This window comes from Crocodylus siamensis, chromosome 12 (genome assembly GCF_052110815.1).
Source record: "Crocodylus siamensis isolate JL-2025a chromosome 12, ASM5211081v1, whole genome shotgun sequence".
Lineage (NCBI taxonomy): Eukaryota > Metazoa > Chordata > Crocodylia > Crocodylidae > Crocodylus > Crocodylus siamensis.
In genome coordinates this window covers 36,217,427-36,243,206 of record NC_143406.1, presented here as the reverse complement: position 1 = coordinate 36,243,206, position 25,780 = coordinate 36,217,427, and the positions used below count along the sequence as shown (strand labels likewise).

Genomic DNA, 25,780 nt, shown 5'->3' with positions numbered 1-25,780 from the left:
CACACAAAGTATATCCACATCTGCTCCAAGAATCTCAGTGGCATAGCAAGGCGATCCCAAGCTGAGGAAAAGAGCTACGTGCAACTGGCTGCCTGCAGACCTGGGAATGAGATACTGTCCTCAGTCAGTGATGGTGGCCAGGGGGGATTTCTGTGTGCTCTTCTCCATGGTTTTGTTCAGCACCCAGGCCTTCCCACAGACAAATATTAAAATCAGCCAAGGTGAGTGCAGATCATTGATTCTGGTTTACGTAAAGGTAAATGCAAACTTCTTTGTTACTCATGGCTCAGCAAGAATGCATCTTGAAATGTACAGCCCAAACTTTCTGTACAGTCCAAGGCTCTCTTGACATTCAACAAAGTAATCCTGATATTTTCCATTGCTTTATGTTCAAGCATTCTCTTTGCTGGCTTTATTCCTCTTTTTTGCAGACATGATCAGTTTACCCCTATAAACAGTGCAGTCCTGTTCCAAGTTGTGAAAACTTTTATGGCATATTTGTCAGCTGAATGAGTTTCCTTAAAATGATTCTAGTCAGACATCTGTATTACCAGGCAGTAATAATCACAAACATTAGCAAGTACAAGTTTCAAAAGATTTTGGCTTTGGATGTTACCCCTTGTGTTCAGTGCAGAAGGGTAAGTAGTTTTCAGTTTCTTTTATTCCAACTAATTTGTGAAATGAGGTGAATATATATGTAAAAACTGTAGAATAGCAGAGCGCATATCACATATCCCTGAGCTTCAGAACTTGTCGATAGTATTTTGGGTGGAGAGAAGTACTTTTAAGAATCCACTGTGCGTGGCTTTAATTTCACTGTATGACTCAGTCTGGATGTACATTTTTACCTGGATGGGATAAGCCAGATTATTTTCTGATGTATGCCACTAAATCTGGAGTACGCTGCATTTCATTGAACTTTATTAGATTAGTTTGGGACTGCGAGCAGAATCTGACTCATTAGGTATTGTTCAGTGCATTAGCATGAGAAATAATTACTACAAGCTTAGCTTTAGTGCCAGACAACTAATCAATGGGAGTTTCCACGAAAGTAGTTAAGGAGAGAAAAATGTAAGATACCCGCTCTCTGGTTGCAATGAGATGTCTAGTATTTCTGGATTGTAGAATGTCTACAGAAACTGACTAGTGTCTGTGTTTTTAAATATAGATAGCATAGGATTTTATTTTGTAAAACTAGCTTTATTTGGTACGATGTATTACATTACAATGCTGTGCATCTCAGACTGTGACATTTTTACAACGCTGTTAAAGTTTCATTCCACTGCTCTATCTTTTATAGGATTTCCACTCGCAGCATTAGAAACCGCTCCCTTCCAACTTTACCCTCATATACTACAGGGAAGGACCAGAGCTGTTCTCAAAGACACAGCCCACACACACATGCACACAAGGGTGACTGGTGCCTTCCGAGTCAGGGAGGGCACCAGTGGGGCACGACCTGAGGGGGGGCCCTTGCCCCAGCAGCCAGCCAGCAACTACGGGGGGTGCCAGCGGCCGTTTGCCGAGCACGCCAGCGGCATGGCAGCAGCGGAAGTGCTGGCACTTCTGCATGCAGTACAGTGGTGCCAATTTTGGGGGCATCAGCTCTCTCCGTGTCCCCCTACCAGCCAGAGCACTCGCTGTCGGGGTGGGGGGGGCACATGCCTCCCTGTGACCCCCCTATGTGTTGCGTATGTACACGCACAACACACAGGATAAATGAAGTTTGAAAATCCTGCTAGGACCTGCTTGTTTGAATGCAGCCTTTAAATGCCAACACTTTTGACACATTAGGGAAGGGACTCCCCTCCCCTCAGCCATACACCTTTCGTATTTTGCAAGATACTAAATACATCAAAGCCTCTTTGTATAACATTGGTCTGCATATTGAAGGGCCTGCTCCTACAGCTCTTATTTACGGAAAATGTGTTAGTGATACCAAAAGCCAATGGCTTACTCCAGTCCGCAAGACTCTACTCACCAGAAGAGTAGATTGTGATGCTTGTTGCTTGGCAATGCACATTGTTCACTTTAAGCCAGGTAAATGGATTGTGTAGGGTGAAGTGACTTCAGGAGGGATGTAAAGTTGCTCTCGTGAGGCGTTATTGCTCCTTTCTAGGATGGCACTTTGTACCGCTGCTTGTCAGGCTTCTTCTGCAGAAAGTGCTATCAATAAGGGCTATGAAAAGCTTCAGTAGCCGATTCGATTTGGAGGAGATTCAGCCCGATTCAGCAGCCGAATCTCCAAATGTGAATCGAATCAGGAATCGAATTGGAAGCCTCTGAATCAATTCAGAGATTTGGCCATCGACTGCAGAGGCAGCAGTCCTTAGCGATACTGGACGCAGCTGCCTCCGGCTGGTAAGTCTGTTGTGGTGGGTGGAGGGGGGAGCGAAGGGGCACGGGGGGAGGCAGATCAACACCCCACAACGAGGGAGGGATTGGGGCTGGCTGGGACAAGCTGCACAGCCAGGGCGGTGGGGTGCAGGACTCGGGGAGCGGGGCTCCTGCCACTGTGCGCTGCCAGTTTGGGAGGGCGTGGGAGTGGGTGTGGGCCCCTGGATCTGCATGGGGTGGGCTGGGCGGCGCTCCGGGAGGCTAGTCCCAGCCACCCACTCCGGCTGCACTTCATGGGGCGGGTGGAGTCGGGGCTGTGCTCTGGGCAGCTAGCCCAAGTCACCCGCTGCCAGGCTGCGCTCCATGGGCTGGGCAGAGCTAGGGCTGCGCTCTGGGTGGCGAGCCCCAGCCCCAGCCCTGAGCACAGCTCTAGCTCCACCCGCCCTACGGGGTGCAGTGGAGCAGGGGCTATGGGTGGAGCTGCAGCCGTCCTAAACTTCCTCATTGCCCCTGCTGCCGGCCCAGCCGTGATTCAGGTGCATGCGCCTGCCACCATGCCCTGCCCCAGCCGGGGTGGGGAGAGGTGAAGCCATGGCTTGTTTGGGAGGCGCGGGGAGGCTTCAGCGGCTTCTGCTGCTGAGCACCACTTGTCAAAGGCAGCACAGCACCATCTCGCGCCTTCCCACCCCGGCTGGGTGAACAGCGGGAGGGCATAGCCCCCACTCCCAGTGCCTTCTGCCGCCCATCTGGAGTACAGCTCGGCTCAGCCTGCCCTGTGCAGATCCAGGGGAACACGCTCGCTCTCATGCCCTCCCGGACCGGTGGCGCACAGTGGTGGGAGCCCCCCTCCCTGAGTCCCGCACCCCCCAACCCTGGCTGGACAGCTTGTCCCAGCCCCAGTCCCAGTCCCAATCCTTCCCTTGCTGGGGGGGTGTTGATCTGCCCCCCACCCCCACACCCCTTCTCTCCCCCCTCCATCCACCACAACTGACTTACCAGCTGGAGGCAGCAGTGTCTAGCATCATCGAGTACTGCTGCCTGTATAGTCTTTGGCTGAATCTCTAGATCTGAATCGGCTGAATCGAATCCGGATAGTGATTTGAATCACTGTCCATCCGAAGCAAATACTTGCTGCTTCACACAGGCCTGCTGTCAATGTCTACTTGTTATATGGGGCTTGTGGAGCATGTCCCGTTCCTTGCAGACTCGCACTTTCCATTTGCTGTGATACTGCTTAACAAGCTCCACTGTACCATTATGTGATGCAGGCATGCCTCAGATCCTTTCTGGACTATAGATCAGAGTGCGTTAGTAGATGCCTGATATGTTACTGGATGTTGGAAATATGTGCCTGACTCACAGCCTAAAAGCTTTGGGACACTGTTCTTCATATCTCTGTCCTGGGAGTGGCCACATTGCAAACAGGGCAGGTAGTAAAGGTTGTGGGATTGAGATCTTCTACTTGATTTCTCTACACTGAATAGCTTTACATTTTACATTTAAATTTTCTACTTTTTTATGCACAGTGTCCCCGCACTGAAACTGCTGATAAATCTCCCCTTGACTTAAGTGGGCCAGGATTCACCATTCGCAGGTACATACACACAGAGCACGTGGCAATGAAGAGGCACAGGGAAGTGAGTGTCTGTGCCGTCTGTGCTCTGGTGTTATGTTTACAGGCACTCCTGTAGCCAAAGGCAAGTTGTGAGCTAAATAAAATGATTAAAAGATTCAATTAGAGAGGGGAAAAAAGGAATTCACATTATTTTTCCGTGAAATTTGTTCTTCTCTTGATCTTAACATCATTGCATATACAAGTAAGAGTGAAAACATACATGCAGACAGCTTTTCCCAGCAGAGGTCTGGGATTACTTTCCAAACCAGGAAATAACCTATTGATTGTTCCATATAAAGGTAATCTTTTCTTATTTGGTTTTCTCTCGGGGCCTCATCCTGTGAGCTGCTCAGTGCCTCTAGAGGGTTGAGGGGCACCCAGCAAGTGCAGTGGAGCTGTAGAGGTTCTGCACTCCTAAAGCATCATTAAACTATATGTACAGCAGCTAGATATGCTGTTTTCAGTGAATCATGGTGCGGTGAGTCCCTTTGAATGTCTGAAAGCCACAAAACCCGTTCTGCTATTCGCCAGCCTCCCTGTAGCTGACCGTTCTCTTTGCAATTACTAAATCTTTCTCTCGTGGCTGACTTAGTTTAGGCTTCTACTGATAAATTCACAGCCCATGATGAAACCAAGCCCCTTAATGCTTGCCCTCAAGAATGTCTTCTGTTTCCAGCACCAAGCTGATAATATCTGCTGCTGAAAAGATGCTGTGAGAATGCTTTGAAGTATCCTGTGCCAGGAATGCTCCTGGAATGGATGGCTCTCGCCAGTCCTGCCCTAGCTCCACACTTCTCAAAATTACTCACTTCTGGCATAGAAATAGCCCAGCCTAAGTTTGACATCATGAAAAGGGACTTAACCAGGGCTCAGCCAGTTGTTATTTTGTCGCTTTTTTCACTGGCTTCTTGTTAGTATGGGACCTGATGGGGCATCTCTTTTCAATAAGACTTATTTTTTGTTGGAAAATGTGCTGCTGGCAAAAATGCAACACTTCAATTTAGATCAAATTTTGTCAGGAAACATTCTCAGGCTGGAACGTCTTGGTGTTGGGAGAATCAAAAAGAGATCCCAGAACAACTAAAAGATTGGGTACTTACGGCATGTGCGGCTGAGATTTGAATCCCTGCTCTGAATCATTTTGAATTGCTGATTTGAATCGGCTTGTCCCAAGTGAAAGCCTTCATCCCTGGGATTTTGGCAAGTCTGGAGTGGCTACCTCTAGTTTTGCTGTGAAAAATCGCAAAAGGTCTCAGTTTTGTTCCTATGTGAAACGCAACCCAATGCCCAAACCTCAGTTCTTGAACAAGAGGTCTTGTTTTTCCAGCCAGTCATCTGCCCTCTGGCCCCAAAAAGTTTCAACCCTGGCTGGGAACTCCCTGTGCTAGATGCTACCTATACCTAGAATAAAAAAAAAGATTGTTCTGGAGAGTTTACAATCGCAATAGATAAGATGGACAAAAGGTGGATTATCATCCTCATTTTACAGCTGGGGATCTGAGCCCTAGAGAGAATGAATGATTTGACAAGGACTTCCACAAAGAGGCAGGGATTGGCCCCCATTCATCTAAGTGCAAACCCAGAATCTTAATCAAAGATGACCCTTCTTTTCAGGTGACGTGGTTGGAGCAGTGTGCTGCCGACATCATTTAAAACACAAAGACTTGATATGACTGACCTGATGACACTCCCTTTGTTTTCCTTCAGTGCAAATACCATTGTTATCCGGTGGATCAGATTATGAAGTTTACTCTCTGAGAAGTGAATGTAATCACCATACGCAAAATATTTCCTATGGCTTTTGAAATAAAAATAGCACAAAGTAGCATAGAATAAAAGAGGTGATCTCCTTTGTTCTTGCCTGTGAATTTAAGAATAATAAAGAGAATGCAAAGACTTCCTACAGTGACCTAACAGAAAAGATGCTAATTAAGCCTTGACCTACCCTGGTTCTCTTTTCTGGTGTATTTAACCCTAAATTCCTCCAGGCACCTCTTGCTCACTGAAGCTAATCAAATTAATGATACCTAGTGGGAAAATGGTATAGAATATCAAAAGGATGAATGCTTTGGTCTGATGACTTCGTTTCAGCTGTTCCTAACAAGGGGACAATTTCTCATGACATTTCAGAGAAGCCTAAGGAGCCCTGATGGAAATTTCAAGTCAGTGCACAACAGATGCCCACAACAATTAATGCAGAAAGGCAAATGGCCCTGCCTGCCCAGACAGATGACGATTTCAGCCTGTCCCTTTTGCTTTCACACTGCAAGAGGTGAAGAGTTCACCACGACCACTCCAAAATTACTAGATTGCTGCGGAAGCTCCCCATGCTTAAAAGGCCTGTGTCTGCAATAGCCCTGGTTAATAATTACGTGCACATTTGCATTCAGCTTGGGTACAGAGGGCTTAGGCTTCAGGTGCTGAGCATCCCTGAGGAGCTGAGTGTGCTCTCAGCTTGTAGCACCCCTCAGGTCTTTGAGCCCAGGGAGCAGAGAGGAACATGTTCCCTAGCCAGAGCTACTGACTTTGGAAGGGTTTCATCATGAGAATAAAAAATACTGAATAAGAATATGGGACCAAGTCCCCTAGTCCTCACCTGATCCAAAGTGGGTCATCTTCTTGATGTCCAAGTGCTTCAGATTTGACCTTCTGTTGTTACGCAAGTTAAAATCCCATCGCAGTCCATGATTTACCTGACCGAAGTCTGAGACTCCTAGGCGGCTGTGCAGTGTGATTGGGAGCAAGTACCCATAAAGTAAGTGGGTGGATGAGTCCCCAGTACTTTGGCTGGCGGGGAACAAGAGGAGGCAATTCAGTGTGTGTTACCCTACCCTTCAAGGTCTCTCAGTGCCAGGGTAGGGGATCTTTGGGAGGTCTGGAAGTGGGTAAGGGTGTGAGGCTTGGGCACCCTGTGCTATTGAAGCTGATGTAGCCCCAGAAGTTATTAGAAGTATTAGCTTCCCTTTCCTCAGCACATTGTGGTGCTAGAGAAAAGGAAGAGACCAAGATGCTTTGCAGCTATTTGCACCTTATTGTCTGCGGCTTCCTTGGATCTGAAGGTTTGGATCCTTCAGCTCCATTAGCTGGAAACTCCTTAAAGCAGCGGTTCTCAACCTTTCTTGGACCAGGACCCATTTGTAAACATCAGTGGTCAGTCCCCACCCAGTGCCCCTCACTCCTAACCCACTGCCCCCTGCCACCAGGCCCCCAGTACACGGGGCAGTGGGTTGGTGTGTGGGGCATGGAGGGCTCTGTGCAGCCCCTTGCAGGCTGGAGCTCTGTAAGCGTGCAAGGGAAAACCCACGGTTTCCCATGTTTTTCTCCTTTAAAAGAGAATCCATTTTTCAAACGTGTTTGCCGCCCTTTCATATATTCTTGCAACCCACCCATGGGTTGAGAAACACTGCCTTAAAGTGAAGCTCACCCTTATGCTTAGGGACTGCTCAGAAAGGGCTTCCCTAGAGCAGGGCTGGCAAGATGTGGCCTATCACCTTGTTGTGAATGGAGTGGAGCACATCTTCCCTTTTTCTGTCATTTTTCTTATTTGGGACAGGCTATTTTTTCCACAGCCAGTGACTGATGCCATCAGACAGAGTGATTGCAAAGCAGCTCATTCATCTCAACAGTGTCACTTGGTTCTTAAGATAGGAGTTGCTTACCCTTCCCAGTTATCTAGGTATGGCACTTTCCAAGGCTGATAGTGAGTGACTGCAACCAGCTTCAAGAGCTATTGTGTCAGTATATATCCTCTAAAGAGCTCTCAGGGGAAAAAGCGGAAGGGTGGCCACAAAGGAAGAATGAATTGAGAAATAATTAGCTTTTATCTGAGCAGCGGGAACAGAAGAGTGTTGGTGAAGGCGTCAGGCTGTCAGAGAATGGGAGTGAAAGAAAAGGCAGCCTTTTATTGTCAACCAGCAGAATAGCTTGCATGCTGCAGGTCTTGAAATAACTTGACTTGGTCTCTTTGACATTTTGAGGGCGTACAATATCTTGGGTCAGCAGGAGACACTGAGCTGTAGCACTCCAGCATCTGCTGCTTGTTTTGCAGTGCTTGCTGTTGTGAGATCTGAAATGCAGGGAACAGTTACTTCCAGCTATTTGGGTCATTCTGCTGCCACACGTTGGCAGTCTTAGGAGAGCTGATCTGTAACCCAGACCTCTAGGTTATGGGTTGTCATGAAAGGGGTGGTGATCCAGTGGGTAAAGGACATGGTGACGTGGGAACGCAAGGAGCTAAATCAGCTCCGCTCATGCTACCACTTGTATTCTGGGCCCTTCTCATTCCTTGTTTATGTGCTCACAGTGGCCCTGTCATTTGGGGCTTTGGGCAGAGTTTATAATACATCTTAATTACACTCCATGTAAGTTGAAGTTCCATATACCAGAGCCTTTCCTAGCATCAAGTTGACCCTTCTAGGGTTTCAGTCTGTAACCTGCTTGGATAGTTTTGCAAAATCCACCGTCCCCGAAATGTTAGAAATCATCCATATTGGTTATGCCTTTTCTTTTATCAGCATCAGTTCCCTGACTCTCCTCCAGAGCTGAAGTCTCTTCCCCCAGATATCCTTTTCCAGCTCTGCAATGTCCACTGCAGTCACTTAACTTGTACCTTGTGCAATACTAGCGTGCTCTTTGCTGCATTTGTCCATTGATATAATATAAATACAAGAGAATGAGCTTCCTCTAGAGAACAGCACCCACCCTTTGCAAGAAACTAGTTTGGAGAGAGAGAATAGGTTGGTGACAAAAGCAAGATACTTAAGCACATGCCTAACTTCAGGTACATAGATTATCCTATGGACCATAGGCGACGCGTAGGAGGGGCACGGGGGCACATGCCCCCCTTGAGATTGGCTCCCACCGAAGCTGCTGCCGACTTCTGCAGGTGGTCGCCGCTCACATCTGCCCCCTCTCGCTGTCGATGCAGCCGGTGGCATCTGCAGGTGGTCGCCGCTTGCCACCCCCCGCCACAGACGCCACCACCGGTGGCTGCAAGCGATCTCTGCTTGCCGCTGCCAACCTTGGCGGCTGTGGGCAGTCCCAGCTCACCGCCACCAATGTCAGTGGCTGCAGGTGGTCCCCGCTTGCCACCATGGTGCCCCTCCAGTCTCGGGAGTCACCAGTCATTCATGCTATGGACTTCAGCAAGACTCATCTAATGCTTGAAGTGAAACTTGTCCTTAAGAAGCTTGCTGGACCCTGTCCCTTTCTAACTGCCTCCCAGAGGTTTAGCTGATGGTTTTACATTTATGCTCAGTATCAGCCCTCCATGCCATTCAGCCTGTGATTATTTAGGTGTCTTTTGCCAATTCTCCTATTATTTTAATTGCTTTTCCTGCCTTAAGTTGCACATTTCACATTCACTTTCCCACCAAGGCTTCCAGTTTTTTCCAGGTCTCTTGGGCTGGAGTCTTCCTCATCTCTGGTATTCGCTGCAAGGATACAGCTTTTGCTACATGTCTGCTTTTTCTGGGCACTGATGTAAGTGAGACTTGGCCCAAGCCTACTTGTATAAAATACCTGCAGTGTTGCTTCCATCTTCCTTGGAAAATAGACAGCAAAAATTGTAACTATTTATATCATGGTAACATGTAGAGGCTCCAGACCCCCTTATTTCTTCCCTGCTTCAGCAATGTAGAGCAACATATTTTCCTGAATTTCATCTTCAAATAAATCAGCTTGAGCACAAAAGACAAAAAGGGCCACTGGGTACCTACATGTGCTATAGGAAATTGTACTGTTCCTTTTTTCTAATAATTTCTTAATCGGTTGGTTAAGATGCAGAAATATGTCTGTTTTAATTCTGCAATGTTGCCTGGAAATAAAATCACAAAGCATTGGGATTGTTCAGTTGTTCCTAACCGAGGGAGTTCAGTAAATGAACTGTGACAGTACAGACTGCCCATGCTTCTTTCCATGTCCCCAGTAGGGAGAGAGGTGAGAGAAGAGGCTCTGGTAGGTTAATTTAGATGGAACAAATGTGTCTTTGTGTTACGACTAATTCAACCTTTTGTAGAAGCAATGAAATGTAATAGACTGAGCTGGGCAGTTGTTTCTTTCCACCAAGCTAGTCTGTGCTTTCAAAAGTATATGCCAGGGACTGCCACAGTGAAGCAGCCATATCTCTCCTGAGTGGGAGCTTATTGTCATGTGCCTGGCCCGACAGCACGGGCGCTGCATTACGTCCACGTCAGGGTGCTGTGTGGAAGGAGCAGGTGTGACATGTTCCTTATACTTACCTGGCAGGGGAAAACACCGTGTATCTGGGTCCATGAAGGCAGTTTTCCTTAAGTGTGCCTGGGGATAACTGCTCTTCTGGCATGGTTTAGTACCTGCCGAAGTATTGGGGCTTTATGGAAATGGCAGCCTCCTCCCTAGCTTGCTCCTGCGGCCATATGGCCAAGGACAAGGAAAACTTGGAGGCATCCGAACCCCTGGCCTCCGGGCTTTTTGTCTGAACATGGGATGCCTGCCAAAGACTTTGGAAACATCTGAAGTCCTAGGTGGGGTGGAGGATGTTTCCCAGTTGTAGGGCCCTTTAGGGTTCTGGATTGGGTCATGGATTTGGACTTGATTTGGCTGGGAATATGAAAAATTTCCTTTAAAAAAAGGTGGCATGTTCCTCAGCATAGTTCTTTGATGGCAGAGACATGTCCTTTGAGCACAGACCTTGACACAGCAGCGTGGGATTCATGTCCCCCATGTCTTCAACATGGTCACTCCACACATTCACTGTCCTCCCCTCTTCCAAACAAAAGCTGGGATATGTTACTGGAAAGAGAGAAAAAGGGAAGAAATCCAGGTTTGCACCTCTGCAGGCCTTTAACTATTATCTCCCAGCAGGGGCATCCCCCAGAAACCTCAGTAGGACTGGGAGGAATGTCCTTTGCACTGATCCTTGGAAGGATTGCAGCCCTGCCTGGACTCTGTCCTCTCAGCAGGAGAGGCCTTGACTCTACAGCTTCATGCAAAGAGCTGGCTGAGCTGCCACGTATAAGGGAGCATCCATGGAGAGAGGAGAAGATAAGGTCTTGTGTGCGGACAGTGTAGGATGTCAACCAGTGACAGGCAGGGGTGGGAGGAGCAATAGCGGCCTACTGGTGCATGCTCTCAGCCAGCCCGCTGTCCACTCACCGGCTGGTGGCCCAAGAGAAGGTCAGTCTTCAACAGAAGAAAGGAGAGATTTTTAGAAAGTGGTTAATGCTTTTTGGGTGCCCACCTCAAGACAACTGAAGAGGCTTGACTTCCAGCAAATCCTTAGTCTCTACCCTATAAGAATCCAATCACTGTTTTTCACAAGTGCCACCAAAAATGGAGGCACCCCAAATCACAAGTAAATCTTGGCCCTTAAACTTTTTGTTTTTCTTGGTAACATCAAGAGACTGACACAGGACCTGAAAGGAAGGCTCCTCACCATTCCTGTTCACACAGTTGCTACAGCTGTTATGTATTAAACTCACTTCAACTTCTCTTTTCTTTCTACCCAGCTATGCCAGAGCCCATTCAGTCCTACTCCTGCCCACTGTTCTGGACAGACTATGAAGGATACTGTTACAGATACTTTCCCATCAATAAAACATGGGCTGAAGCTGACCTGTATTGTGCTGAGTTTTCCATTGGCATAAAATCAGCCAAGTTAGCTTCCATCCACAGGTAAGAATCATAGAAATGTGTTTCCAAGACATTCTCCATGTCCAACCTAATTATGTCTTATGCAGGAAAAATAATTCCCCAGCAGGATTTTAACCTTCATAGGACAGAACAGACATCTTGAAGCTCAATTTACCTCTTTAATAAACGCTGTGTATCTGTGTGGCAACAAATTAGCTAGGGACCATGTGTACCTCTGTTCTCTGCCGACCAGAATCAGAACTCCCCGGCTGTACTACGCAGACATCTAGCAGAGATTATCCATCATCTTGAGTAGCAGAGCTGATAAATCTGAAGCTGCTTCATCCATGTTGCTCTTAATGAAGCAGAGAGGCACTTCTGTGGCCATGATAAATGAACATAAATAAGTTTATGCCCTATACCATTGGGCACAGTGAAATAATATTTATTGCCTCGGATTTAACTAAGGTTCTATATTAACCTACAGAGCCCATTACCAACAGACACTACAGATATGCATACAAAGCTATCCTTTTGAGCATACATGAAGTTCACAAGCAGATGTACCTTTTTGTGTGCACAAAATGCATGCTAGTACCCATTTTGTGGTCATATTTGTGTGGAGTCCTTGGAACCCCCCCACCCCATTGTAAGAATGGGTTTTCACCTGACCATGTTCTGTTGCTAGGGTTTGTCTGCCTTCCAAGTCTCTGCCATTCTTGATGGTTTAAGAAGTGTTTTAGGATGGTTTAGCCCACTGAAAAGCTTAAATGTATTTCATGACATGCCCTTATCTTGCATAGTAAAGAGCATATTCATGAGTAATGACTAAACCACAGGGGTAGCTGCCTTCCAGCAGCACAGCCCTTGGTTGTTAGCACAGCTAGTCACAGTTTTCATAGGTTTCATAGACATTAGGGCTGGAAGGGACCTCGGAGGATCATCGGGTCCAGCCCCTGCCCAAGGGGCAGGAAGTCAGCTAGGGTCAAAGTATCCCAGCAAGGTAAACGTCCAAATATTTCTTGGAAGTGTCCAGAGTAGGTGCTTGCATCACCTCTGGGGGGGAAGTTTGTTCCAGCCTTGGGGGCTTGGGCAGTAAAGAAGCTTTTCCTTATGTCCAGCCTAAAACGGTCACAGGGGAGTTTGTGACCACTGGACCTTGTCATCCCTTGGGGTGCTCTGGTGAACAGACGCCCCCAGCTCCTGATGTTCACCCCTTATGTACTTACAGGCTACCACCAAGTCACCCCTGAGCCTGCGCTTCTCCATGGCTCTCAGCCTCTCTCCATAACTCCTGTTCTCTTGCCCTCTGACCAATTCCTCCTGTTTATTCCCCAAACTCCTAGCATTAGTGTACAGGCACTTATGTGTGCCATTGGAGGCCCTAGGCTTTCTTGTACTCGTGGAGAAGCTCTGTTCCTGGGCTGGGGTAGAAGTGGGTTCCCTTGAGCATCCGCACCTGCTGGTTTTGCAGTTGATGCTTGGTGAGTTGGCTCTGGTGGTTGTCCGCCCATCTCCCGGTGAGCTTAGTTTAAAGCCTGGTTGAGCAAGTCAGTCATTCTGGCTGAGAAGAGCTTCTTCCCCTTTGGAGTCAGGTAGAGGCCGTCTCTTCCCAACAGACCGCTGCCTCTCTTTCCGAAGAGCGGACTGTGGTCTTAGAAGCTGAAGCCTTCATGGTGGCACTAGCACTGCAGTCTTCTGCTTACTGCCTTGATTCATCTCTCCCGCTTATGCCTGAGACCCATAACTGGAAGGACTGAGGAAAAAGCCCCTTGCACCCCCAGCCCCCTGAGCCCTGCTCCCAGAGCCCTGTAGCCACTCATGACCTGGCCAGGATTGCTCTGAGTTGTGTCATTTGTGCCCACACAATTTTGAACTTTTCAAGGTTTAATTTTTTTTCTTTTGATTCTAAGGAAGGGCAAAAACAATGAATTAATTTTCATGGCACATTTCCTTGGTTTTCTGGATTTTTCTGATTTTCACCATTATAAGTCATCTTTTTACACAGCTGAAGGAGAATCATGATCATGGATACTTTCAAAGGGTCATTGAAAGACAAGGCTGTCTTGGTCCAAATTACATGATCTAGGATTATCTTTGCTTCATTTCACTAATACAAACTTCCTCACTTCTGCATATTATGTTACTTTACCAGCTGGGAAGAGAATGTCTTTGTGTATGACCTGGTAAACAGCCGTGTGCCTGGGATACCAACTGATATCTGGATGGGACTCAGTGATCTAAGACAGGTGAGAAATTACTACAGTATTAAATATTATCTAGTTTTTCCTGTGCTGGTTTCCCCATAAAAGAACTGTTCTTCCTGGAGTTGAGGCAATGCACCGAAGGCACAGTAATATTTCTTTTTTCCTCAAATCCCACTTACCAAATATTAAAATCTTTTCTTCCTCTGAGTTCAGCAGTACTTTGAAAACGAGCAGTTCTGGGGAAGCAAAGTTTTCTAGATATGTAGACAACAGAGCAAAGCAAACTTATCCACTGCTCAGGGCTTCAGCTCACACTTAGTAAGATTAAAGGCTTCCTCAGTATCCACAGTCAGTGAGTGTTTGCTCTCACTAAAAGTAGAAGGAACACAGAAGGACAAATGTCATGCTACATTTTGAAATTCCCATCTTGTTTCCATTTTCCACAGTTTGAAACAGAACTTTTTTTGTTGTTCTTATTTTTTCCAAATATTTATTTTTCTCCTTTTTCCCCATTTCCTTTTACTGCTACCCACAAGTTTAGTAAAATAGATGTTATCTAGAGTTATTCTTTTCCTCCTTAGTTTTTAAAATGCTCTTGTCTTGTAACTTTTGAAGATTTTTTTTTGAAAACTTGAAGAGTAACAAAAATAAAACTGGAATTCGGCAACCCTGGCACTCCTAACTATTCGAAACTTCTAGGACGTAAGAACAAAAGAATTGCCATTTTATGGGGTCAGACCATAGGTCCATCTTGCTGAGTCTCCTGTGTCACACAGGGACAGAGAGCAGATGCTGAAAGGGAGATTGAACTAGGTATGACCAGTGTGCCCCCTCTCCCAAACTGTTCCTCTTTCACCTGCAGCCTCTAGCACATTTAAGGTCTAGGATGGTCTAATTCAAAAGCTGACTCCCTAACTCCCGTGGCTCAGTAACTACTGCTGCCCCTTTCCTCCAAGGATTTGTCCAATCCCTTTTTGAATCTGGCTAAACTGTCTGTTTCCACAACATCTGGTGGCAATGAGTTCCACACTTGGATTGTAGACTGTGGGAAAAAGAACTTCCTTTTCTTTGTTAGTTCGAAGTTGGCTACCCACCAGTTTCAATTTGTGACCCCCTAGGTCTTGTATTGTCAGAGAGAGTAAATAATAAATCTGTATTTACTTTCTCTTTTCATTTAGTATTTTGTAAGTCCTTATCACCTCCCCCTCCAGCGCCTCTCTTCTCAACTGACCAAGCCTAGCCTCTTTAGCCTCTTCTCATATGGAAGCCCCCCATACCACTAATTATCCCTGTTGCCCTTCTCTGCAGCATAAGAAAACTCACATAGTAGCACAATTGCAGAATTTCAGTTTTCCTTGCTGTACTACATTATTTCTGCATAGTTAACATTTTGAAAGCTTGAGAATGGCTGAAAAAGACATGGGGAAAGCCCTTAGCTATCATTTATTCTTGTATAGCTGTCAGCAAAAAAAGAAAAAGGGGAGATAGGTCAGGAGTCAGGAAAAATATTGAAATGTTGAGAGTTTGTACTTTAATGCAAATCCCAAAATTTCAGAGAAACAGGACACTTTTCACAAAACTTTTGGTTTTAAGAAACAGCTTTATTTCCTTTGGAAATTTGACCAGCTTTAGATGATGGGTAAGCCTAAAACCACCATCTCACAGAGGCTACCAAACATTAGATGGGCTTAGACCAGTGGTTCTCAACCTTTTAAGACTCAAGGCACCTTGTTAGACTCAAGGCACTCTTCTGAAAATACCAGATCTTTTCTTTTTTCTTTTTTCTTAACTTTGAAAACAGTGAAAGAGCAATTCCTTTGTTGCAAAGAACTCAGGAAGCCCACAGGTCAGAACACTCTTCTTTCTTTTTTTATATACGGTATGAATTCTTATTTGAAATCTTTGGGTGTGCCCAGGCTAGTGTACACATATGGTATATAGCGCCGTAGACCCATCTGTGCTGCCACACATGCAGGCATTCACCGTGCTGCTCATATGCAGCGCAACAGGTTTTTTTAACACCAGGAGATCCTGGTGTCAAAAAAACCCCGCACCTTAAAAAAGCAGAGTGGCGCATGTGGTAGTAGCATGTGCCACTTGAAACTGCAGCCTGGCCAGCTGGAGCCATGCTCCAGTTGCTGGCCAGGCCCTGTGCGCTTGATTGCCACCACTGGAGCCCTGAGAATTCCCCAGGAGCCTCGGTAATGCTGCTGGAGCCAGCCCAGGTCCCGGTCGGAGCCTCCCCCACCCCATCTGGGGCAACTTGCTGTGCACCAGAGTGCATGTGCACAAGCGTTCCCCAGGACAAGTAGCAGCAGCACAACTGTGTGCCACTGCTATTGGTCCCTGGTGCGATGCATGTGTGTGCTCCTCTGGACGCACCCTTTGGGTTTATTTTATGAGTCGCATGCAGGTGCTCGTACACTAAGATTGCCACGCCACCCGGGGTGAGAATCATGATAAGCATTCATCACTACCAACCTGGATTGGACTTGTGGCCAGCTCTCATGCAACTACAGCTCCCAGAGCCATGTGGTCCACCCACAAGTTAAATTCCACAGTCATTTTATCAACTGTTCAGAAATTAAAACATGCATTTTAATTTCTTTTTTAGACCCAAATATGTTATCGTATCTGCAGGCTGTTTTTCTTTTGCAACATATCCTTCCATTTAATTCATTATTTTTATAATATGAAGAATGTTGCTTTTGCTTTTGCAGGTGCTTGATATCAGGGCTGTGGGAAATTTCACTGGCTGTTTCGTTTCAACGCTGTTTTGACTTGTTTTGAGCTGGGGCTTACCACATACACGTGACATGAGTTTTGCTTTCAAGAATTTGAGGTGCAGTTTCCTCAAACCCCCTGCACTGATCTTCTTGAAACTTGGTAAGATTCATGCCCTCAGGAAGGGCAACCATCCCTGCAACTTTCATCCAAATCAGGCCAGAAATGACAAAGTTATAGGCTGTTTTGGGCTTCCCCATTATACCCTATGGGTGAAATGTCGAAACAGCGAAACTATTTCAACGAAACGAAACGAAACGGAACAGCAGTTTCAAGTCGAAACAAAAGTTGAAATGGAAGGGTGCCATTTTGCACAGCCCTACTTGATATGTTAATGCTCTTTAGTAAAGGAATATATTTTCAGTGCTATGTCCTAAATATATTTGCTCTAATCTAACTTGCGTCTCTGCAGTGTATACGTTCTGCAGTTCCTTCCTTTTTCTTCCTGAGTGTTATTGTTTTAGGAACAGAATTAATGCACTGTGTGCCCTTCATTACCAGTTACCTTTTCTAACTTGCAGTGATTCTAGGATCTCAAGCAACGTGCCTAAGTGAAGAACTATTTTATCACTCGGAGCCTAAGAGTTGTTTATCACTGAGACAGAAGGATGAGGTTCAGTTGATGCCAGGCTTTACTAGGGTGACAGTAGTATTGAGTGAGTCAAATCCAGGAGTCTACGATCAGACAAAAACACCATTGCAATCATTGCAGTCATTTTCATCCTAACTTTCTCTTGCTGTTTTGATAGGAAGGACATTTTGAATGGACGGATGGCACATTGTATGATTATAACTACTGGGATGGCAACCAGCCAGATGATGGGATCCACTCTATTCCAGAAGAGGAAGATTGTGTGCAGATCTGGTACCGATATAACAGTGGTAGGTTCTGTGTGTTCCCTTTGCAGGCTGTAGCTCACAACTCACAGCAAGGACATATTAGGCTCTATCTGCAAGTTAATAAATTTAGTGAGATGTAGCTCACCCTTTTCCATACATAAAAAAGATGCTGGCAGGGGGGAATCATTCCATTTGATCTTATTTATGCAGATGAGGTTGTATATTTTCTGTTGTTGTGGCTTCCTGTCTACTCAAGTGAGCTCAGTGGAGTACCTTCCCCTAGCAAACACCCCCTCCCTCTGCTCTGTAATCCTTTTCTGTCTCTCTCGCTCTCTCTCTGTTTACTCTATTATAACACCATACACTGATGGATGAGGCTTGAGGGACATTATTTACTTCTTAGGAATGATTGGATTTGCTCAGTGGTCAACTTTCCAGTTTTCACCACTTAAATACAGATTCTGGAATAGTTTGTGATTTCTCACAGATTCCCTCCAAATGTTGTTTAGTGTGCAGTGATGTTTGGCCATATTTGCTGGGGAGGGTCTGGATTTTATAAGTGAAAAATAGTACTTTGCACTCTTACCACAGTTCATCAGTATTATCACTGAACATTTGTTAGCACGAGATGAGGAAATGCTAAAATATTTCTTGCAAACGAATACAGTAAAATTGATATGGTGTTGTTTTAATTATGTCTACCTTTCCCCCTCCAATAGAACCAAAAAGAATCACACTTGACTTATGTGGCATCAACCTGTAACTGGGTTTTGACTTTTGAGCTAAGTACAGACAGTCAACAAGTCCAAGGCTGAATTGATTCAGTCTTTGCAGGTTGGTCTGAGCTGTGTAGATTGAACCAATAAGCAAGTGAACAGACGTTCACTTTTGATTCTGAAAATGCAGCCACATGCCTAGTGGACCAGGCCAGAAGCCTTTCTGGTCAGCTGGAGCAGACAGCTTGGGCCAAGAATAACCTGCAAGAGGAGGTTTGTGGGGGAGGTACAAAACATTCTGGGATGCTGGGGGACTGTGAGTTAACTTGAATCTGGAGGCAGTCTGGGACAGAAGTTAAATAAACCAATTTAACCTAAATCAGTCAAGTCTGATACTACATTTATCCATATTTATCTTAAACCAGTTTCTGCCATTTTGAAAGTGGCTTATGTGCACTGAACTTCTGTTCTGTTACTGATTTGAAACAGTTTCCAATCACTTATACCGGTTTATGTGTAATTTCTGCAGTATTTTTGTGCATGCAATAATAAAAACAACTTAGAATTTCTTTCAGTTCAGTTTTCATTTTAGTCTTTTTGTGCATTTAACCTTTCATAGCCTTTCCTTGGTTATTGATTCTCTTGTGGGATTTTGTTAGGGCAGCAGAGGTTCAAGGTTGTAATGTATAGTTATTGATGTATATTCAGTGAAAAGCTGTTTTCCTAAAATTGGCCCTGAAAATATGGGGTCAACTTATATTTGGAACAATAAAGTAAATATGCTACATGCTGGGGGCATGTCTATACCACTTTTGGTGGTACTAAGGAGCTTTACTGTGAAAACACACCCCACCCCCTTGACCCCGTTCTGCATGTATCAGATATACATGAAATAATGTAAGATAGCTGCCGTTAGAGCACTACTGGTTGTCTGTAATGGCCACCTACCCTGCCTTCATGATCCTTTGTATACACAGAAAATCCATGCAACTTGTAGGATTGTCAGAGTTGTAAACCTGTATCAAAGAACTCTTTTAACAAGACTTTCCTTTGGGGCTAACTATTCAGGGGTGCAATTCATTTCTTTGGGTAAGAAATTCACTGTTTTCTATCTACGCTATGTGTTACATCTTCTTCAGTGGTGGACGAAGCAGACTTGACTTTTGTCTTCCATCGTGTGGACGCACTTCCAATTAACACTGAAAGAGTCTCCTTGTGTTTGCTCCTATACAGCGTTACGGTCATGGAACGACAACAGCTGCGGTAAAGAATTCCCGTTTGTCTGCAAGATTCCATCGCTGGCAGTCGATTAGCTCACTCCCGGGTGACAGAACAACCACCGGCCACGCGTCAAAATACTGGAACGGTGTCTGTCTGACTGAGGACCTTCGTGATGCCAGAGAGACATTTTTAATGGTTCATATAATCAGGTATATGTCTGAGGCCAGCTGCTCTACCTAGACAATACCTTACTTAACTTTTGCTTTTGTGCCCGAGCCGTGGCTGACCAAAGAGTACCGGTGAATAGTAAAGCAAGTAGGACTGTTACAGTATATTTTTTATGGTCTGGAAGCAATTTCAATATGGCCTCCTTTGCCAGGGCTGTTGTGTGACCCAACAAAGAATTTCAAAACCTATAAACATCATTAAGCAATGGATGAAAAGGTGCAAGAAGGTGACAAAAGTCTGACTGTCTGGTCCTCATTCACATAAGTGGACCCCACTGATCTTTGCCTGTCAAACTGGGTTCAAAATCTATAAACCTCTCTCATGTTATGATGAGCAGTTTGTAATGCAGAATACATATTCTGTCCCACTCCTCAACTCTGTTGAGAGAACGGCTATGCAGTCACACTAAGGGCCTGATTTAGGCCTTATTCATACTAGATGATTTCAATGGAGTTACTCTTTGTAATTGGCAGCTGAGCTCAGAATCAGGCTTGAAAATCTGTACCAGTGCCATACAAATGAAGTAGCACAGGGTAGATATTGAAGTCCATGATTAGATCATACTTACTTTTTACTCAGTTGAAAGGAGATGGGAGTTATGCTTGAAGGGACACCATGTAAAAGCTGAGTTAGGAATTTCATATTTGAGCTTCTATTTGGATTTAAGCATCTCAACCTGTTTTGCGAGAGATCCATTACATTGTTACAAACACTAAAAGCCGGAATCAGCTAAGTTTGGCAGAAAATGTGGCATTTTTCTTAAGCCCCTCCCCCCCTCCAAAAAAAGAAAAAAGAAGAAGAAAAAAAAAGAAGAAGCTAAAAGACACTGTAAACAGTATTTTGTAGTTCCGTCTTTGCAGCCTTGCTGGAATACATATACTTACTTACTTTATACATACCTCTATTCTGGTACAAGGGTGGTAGCTTTATTACTCTCATTGCTTTGGACTGCACATTACTGTTGTATCTCATATCGAGGGGGGCATTCAAAACAGTAACTGTAACAGTGCGGCCTGCCCCTTAGCAGCCAGAGGACCTAAGGCCAACTAGACCCGTGCAACTATGACACCCAGCTGGAAAGTGGCCAGGTTTTTCCTACGAAGGGCTGAGAGAACAACTTGGATAGGCAGGTAGACAAGGGACAACAAAGGCACAGAAAGGAAGAAGTACGGGAGGAGCTGCAGTTGGGTCCTGAGAGAGGCAGTGAATTCTTCTGGGCTGGTGAGGGAGCCTGCCATTTTACACTCACTTTTTATGCTGGAACAAAGAGGCCCGTTAACAACAGATTACAGAACATCAGCTTGAACATTAGATGATCACGGTAGTGTTTTCTTTTTCCTCATAAAGTAGAATGAATTTGTCACATGGCAGAATGACAGAGACAAGAGGTGCACAGAGCAGATCGTATCGATGGTTTCATTGCAAAGAAGCAGGGTTAGTTCTGGCTCAGGGTTACAAAAATGATTTTACTGGGAATTTATTTTTCGTTTGAAATTGAACTTTTTTTCTTTTCTTTCTTTTTTTTTTTTTTTTTAAATATTCCTTGCATTAAGTAAAATCAATTGCAGCAGTGAAGGCTCCTGTTACTTATTTATATTTCTTACTGCTCACTGCTTTAGGATATGAACAAATAAACATGAAAAAGAGTCTGATATTAAAATGCACATCTCCACGTACGTTTTATGACTTTGTCTAGCCCATTCTAGACCCAAATGGATGGGGACAGGGCAGCAGAGTAACGAGAATCAGGACTGGCTGCTGCTACTACCCTGGGTACAGCAACTGCTTGTTATGCCTCTGGCACAGGGTTTGAGCTGAGACACTGCCGTTAATTCCTTGGAGTACCCCCAAGGGTTAAAAAGCCCAATTCTCACCACATTGAAATCAGTATTGAAATTCCTTTTGTGAGCTGTAGATTTGGCTCAAAAATTGCAGTAGCCTCAGAATAGATTTACACAGGTTACCGGAGGTCAGGTTCATCCCCGTGAGATATCACTGTAACCCCCCAGTCATGCTAAATGTCAGCTATAGAGGATCCATCAGCAGAATGCCATAGACCCAGGGAGACATTTGCCATGTAGGCAGTCTGCATAAAAACACCCATCAACAACTTTCTTATTTGCTCAGAATATATTAAGTTGCTGCAGGGCACTTTTTGCTGGTTTGTGAGGCATGATGAATTAATGGTTTGCATATTTGTTGAAGGCACAGTGGTTAACAAGCAGAGCATGCATATCTCCAAAGGAAACCTTTACAAATTATTCTCAAGGGACTTGAGATTTTCCTGGAGGAAAGGAAACCATCTCCTCTCCCTTTGCTGGTCTCTGGAATTCTGTAGGCTAGGAGCGGCCCCGCCGCAGAACTGGCTAAAAGGAGGGTTGTAGATATAGAAACACCTTCTCAGCTGATGTTAACTAAAATAGCTCCCCTGGAGTCATGGTAGCAATTGAAGCACGTCCTGATGGCCACTTCCCATCTCAGGTGTGTGTCTCCATCACACATTCTGGGTGCTTGTGCACAAGTGCAGAGGCTGCTCTGATGCACGGTAATTAAACTGTAATTACAGCCCATCCAAGCAGACTTGATTAATAAAATCTGCTGGACTGTGGTAATTACTGCACTCCAGCAGCTTCCGACATCTCGTTCATCAGCGTCTCCATGCTTCAAAATGGTGTGGGGGGGTGCTTGAACTAAAGCTTATTCAGCCATTTTGAATTGTGGGGGTGCCGATACACAAGACACTGCAGTGCTTTAATTAGAGGAGCTCTAATAAAACCATTGCCCCCACAACCCCTGGAGCATGTGTAAAAGTGCCATATGATACCTGCTATCACCCAGTTTCACAGGCAAAGGGAGACTGCTCATTTTTTCTCCTGACATGAGATGTTTGCACAATAGCAGTGGGTGCTGTGGGTTTGGTATTCCAGAGGTGGTCCAACTAGCTTTGCCTGGCTTTGTTGAGATAACTCTAACTTTATAGCGACTCTTTCATGTCTTGAACCAGCATCACATGGTGAGTGTTTATTAAATTTAAAAGGCAGCAGGGAATCATTATACTTCTGTGTTAAAAAGGGTCAGTGGACAATTGAGTTGTAGGGAGACAGATGTGTCCACTGGAACCAATATCCACTAGACATGGAGAGATAATTTAATTTTTATCCAAAGGAAGAATTGCCTCAGTTGTGGATTTCTTCTGAGAAGCCCCATTTTTCTGAGAGGCCCATGATTTCTTTTTATAACTTTTACAGGCATATCAACTGTGGTCATTTTGTCTTCAAATCAGATAATGGAAATCCTTTCCCATTACCTACCAGTACCTGACGCCCACAGGCTCAAGTTAGTTAGATATCTAGAAGTGAATGCAGAAACTACTGTCCTAGAATAGCAGAAGAAATAATCATGCAAGATGCTGACCTCTCTGACCTTCATCCAGCCATTATTAAGCAACTGCTTAACTGTAGGCAGCTGTGATATGAGCACCTTCCATACTTCAAAAGGGCCATGTAGAATCTCAGTTTCTCTTTTTTCCCTCAACACTCATTTAAAGAGAACTGTTTGTTAGTGTAAGACTTCCAAGAAAGTGCCTGTATGTAGAAAAAGGAGCTCAGTGGTTGGAGCAGTTGTCAGCAGGTACCCAAATCTGTGGTCATTCTGTGCTGCTTTGTATCCTCCTGTGCTTTGAGATATATTATTCATTTATTATATTCAGCTGTATACCATTGTGATAGCTAGCTCAGTTCAAAAAGCCAAATGATTATAACCAGGGGATCAAGCATAAGACCATCCTGTTCAGTGAAACTGCTAATCATCAAGATGAGTATGGAGAGAAAATTGGTTCAGGACAATGGTCGGAAAACTGACTGACCTATAAGGGCTGACCCATGCTGTCCCTTCATGTGCTGACTTGTGTAGAGTTGTTCAGGAACGCTTAACAGACTAGAATAGTGTATAGATGGGGGTATGTTAGGTACTAGTGTATAGTATAGTATGGTATACAGGGCATCAGGTAGTAGTGTATAGTATAGTATACAGATATATATCAAATCTATAGAGATGCATTGCAGTAATTACTGTACTGCAGACAACCAGTACCCCTTAGCCAAACGACTAGGAAGCACCTCTTGAAGTTCAGAAAAAATATTAAACATCAAGACAAAGAGCTTACCTTTCTCCCAGCCAATCTTACTTTATTGGGAATTTTGGATATCTGACAGGCACTTACCTTAACACAAGGCATTGCTTTCCAGCACCATTTTCACAGGAAGAGAATATAATGCATTAGACGTAATTTTTCAGGTGCTGTTTTCCTAATTAGTTAAGTTGATCTTGGAAATGCTTTTCACTGCTGAGCCCTTGAGGCAATGAGTGAGTTAATCTATTATGTAGATGCTCTGCAACCCCATTTCCCCCAGAGATCATTGGTGCTGCCATCAGCCTTTTGGATCTCTGCGTTTTGGATGAGGAGGGAATCTATAGATGGCGCATGCTGCTGTCAGGGGGCTTCACTGAGTCATAGATACCTGATCTTTACTGCTATTGTTCTCTCAGAGAAGCATTAATTTAAAATAATCTTGCCTTAACAGTAATGTCAAACTCCATGCAGATTTCTCCTTTAGGTCTTTCTTGCCAGCTGTGGTGAGTTTGTGTAGATATGGACACAGGAAGAGTTTGGCTTATATTGTGTAAAAACGTATCTTCTTTACACTCAGTTTTAAACCATTTTATTGGTGCTATGGTGCAAGCCTGTCAGCCAGTATACACAGTACTGGGCATGGCCCTGCAGGACAAGGTTACCTGCTCTCTCTGGAGGTAAATCACTGATGTCTGGTACACACTCATACTTAAGTTTAAGGGGCTTTACACACATGAAAATACAACAGTCTAAGGAGTAGCAACTACTGCTATGCTAATGACTTAAGCAGACTCTTGTTGATTTCAGTGGGCTTTGGGTCAGACCCCTAGTCCTTAACAATTGCTTTTCTCTTTTTTGGCCCAAAGGTAGGAGCAAGTTTTCTAAAGACATTTTGGAGAGAACTAGTTAGTTATGTTAATCTGAAGTCAGCAGAATGCAGGGTAGAGGTACATCTTAGGGCACTTGTACACATGATGGTTTTTGTGATGTACACAAGATGAAAATGTAATTTATGTGGCTTAGTGGAGTCATGCATTACAAGTGCACCACTTTCGGAGGTTTTAAATGACTTCTTGCAGCATTGCAAGCTAAATTACATCAGGTTGAAGTTGAGTTTGCAATGTTGCAAAGTACAACAGTGCAGCTCAGCTTGCTCCTCAGCTGTAGGAGAGGCAGGCAGACTCTAGAAAAAAAGGATCAGGCCCCTCACCACTTCTGCCTTCAGCAGCTGCTTGGCTGCCACAGGCACCTGTACAAAAAACAGCAAGGGGCCCAATCCTTTGTTTGTTTATTTATTTATTTATTTATTTATTTACTAGTGGAGCCTGCTCACCTCTCCTGCAGCCGGGGGTGAGCTTCTGGTGGGCTGAGAAGCCCCTGAGCTGTGGGGGTCCTGGTCCTTCCCTCCACAGTGGCAGCACCCCGCCCCCAGGCTGCCCATGTGGGCTACTAGCAGTCTGGGTGCTGCCTCAGCTCAGAGGCAGCACCCAGCCCAATCCAATTGTTCCCCAACCCCACCTGGGGAGCAGCATCCTGTGGACGGGCTTGGGGAAGAGTTGGAACAGGCTGGGTGCTGCCTCCAAGCTGGGGCAGCACCCAACCTGCTAGCAGCCTGCCTGGGCAGCCCCAAGAGGTGCCACCACCATGGAGGGAAGGACCAGGGCCCCCACAGCTCAGGGGCTGCTCAGCCCACCAGCAGCTTGGGGAGGTGCTGGCTCCAGCTCTGGCTTTGACAAAAAAAAAAACAAAACAGATTGGGCCCCTCTCTGTAACGTAATGCAAAAGTTTAAATGATGGGTTTCAATTAAAACCCCACCATTTAAATTTAGGGGGCATAAAATAAAACCTTGGGGACTGAACCCCCATCATGTGTACAAGCACCTTTATTGACTGTTTATTTCATGAGATGGTATGAAGGGACACTTTTGGAAAATTGTGGAAAAACAGTAATCTGTGTAGGTTTCCTGAGGTACTTGTTGGGAATGCTTGGATCACTGTAGAACTCTGAGCTATTCCAAAACATATCGTGTAGGCCTTCTGGTCCTACAGCTACATGTGAAAAATGGCTGAAGCCCCTTCTACGTTGTCC

The 25,780-nt window shown here is 45.1% G+C and overlaps 1 protein-coding gene across 1 annotated transcript; it reads left to right on the top strand.

Annotated features, from left to right (window-relative positions):
• Window positions 1-25,034, top strand: CLEC19A (C-type lectin domain containing 19A). Its single transcript, XM_090024199.1, has 5 exons — window positions 1-221; window positions 11,440-11,605; window positions 13,719-13,812; window positions 17,304-17,436; window positions 19,344-25,034. The coding sequence occupies exons 1-5, from the start codon at window positions 107-109 to the stop codon at window positions 19,421-19,423; spliced, it is 588 nt and encodes a 195-aa protein (XP_089880325.1). The 5' UTR covers window positions 1-106; the 3' UTR covers window positions 19,424-25,034.
• The last annotated feature ends 746 nt before the right edge of the window (window positions 25,035-25,780 follow it).

Excerpts from the sequence above, each read along its gene's own strand:
- CLEC19A (XM_090024199.1), top strand. The coding sequence starts at position 107 with ATGAGATACTGTCCTCAGTCAGTGATGGTGGCCAGGGGGGATTTCTGT. Across the intron at positions 11,606-13,718 it reads AAGTTAGCTTCCATCCACAG|CTGGGAAGAGAATGTCTTTG; the intron begins GTAAGAATCATA and ends TTACTTTACCAG. Across the intron at positions 13,813-17,303 it reads GACTCAGTGATCTAAGACAG|GAAGGACATTTTGAATGGAC; the intron begins GTGAGAAATTAC and ends CTGTTTTGATAG.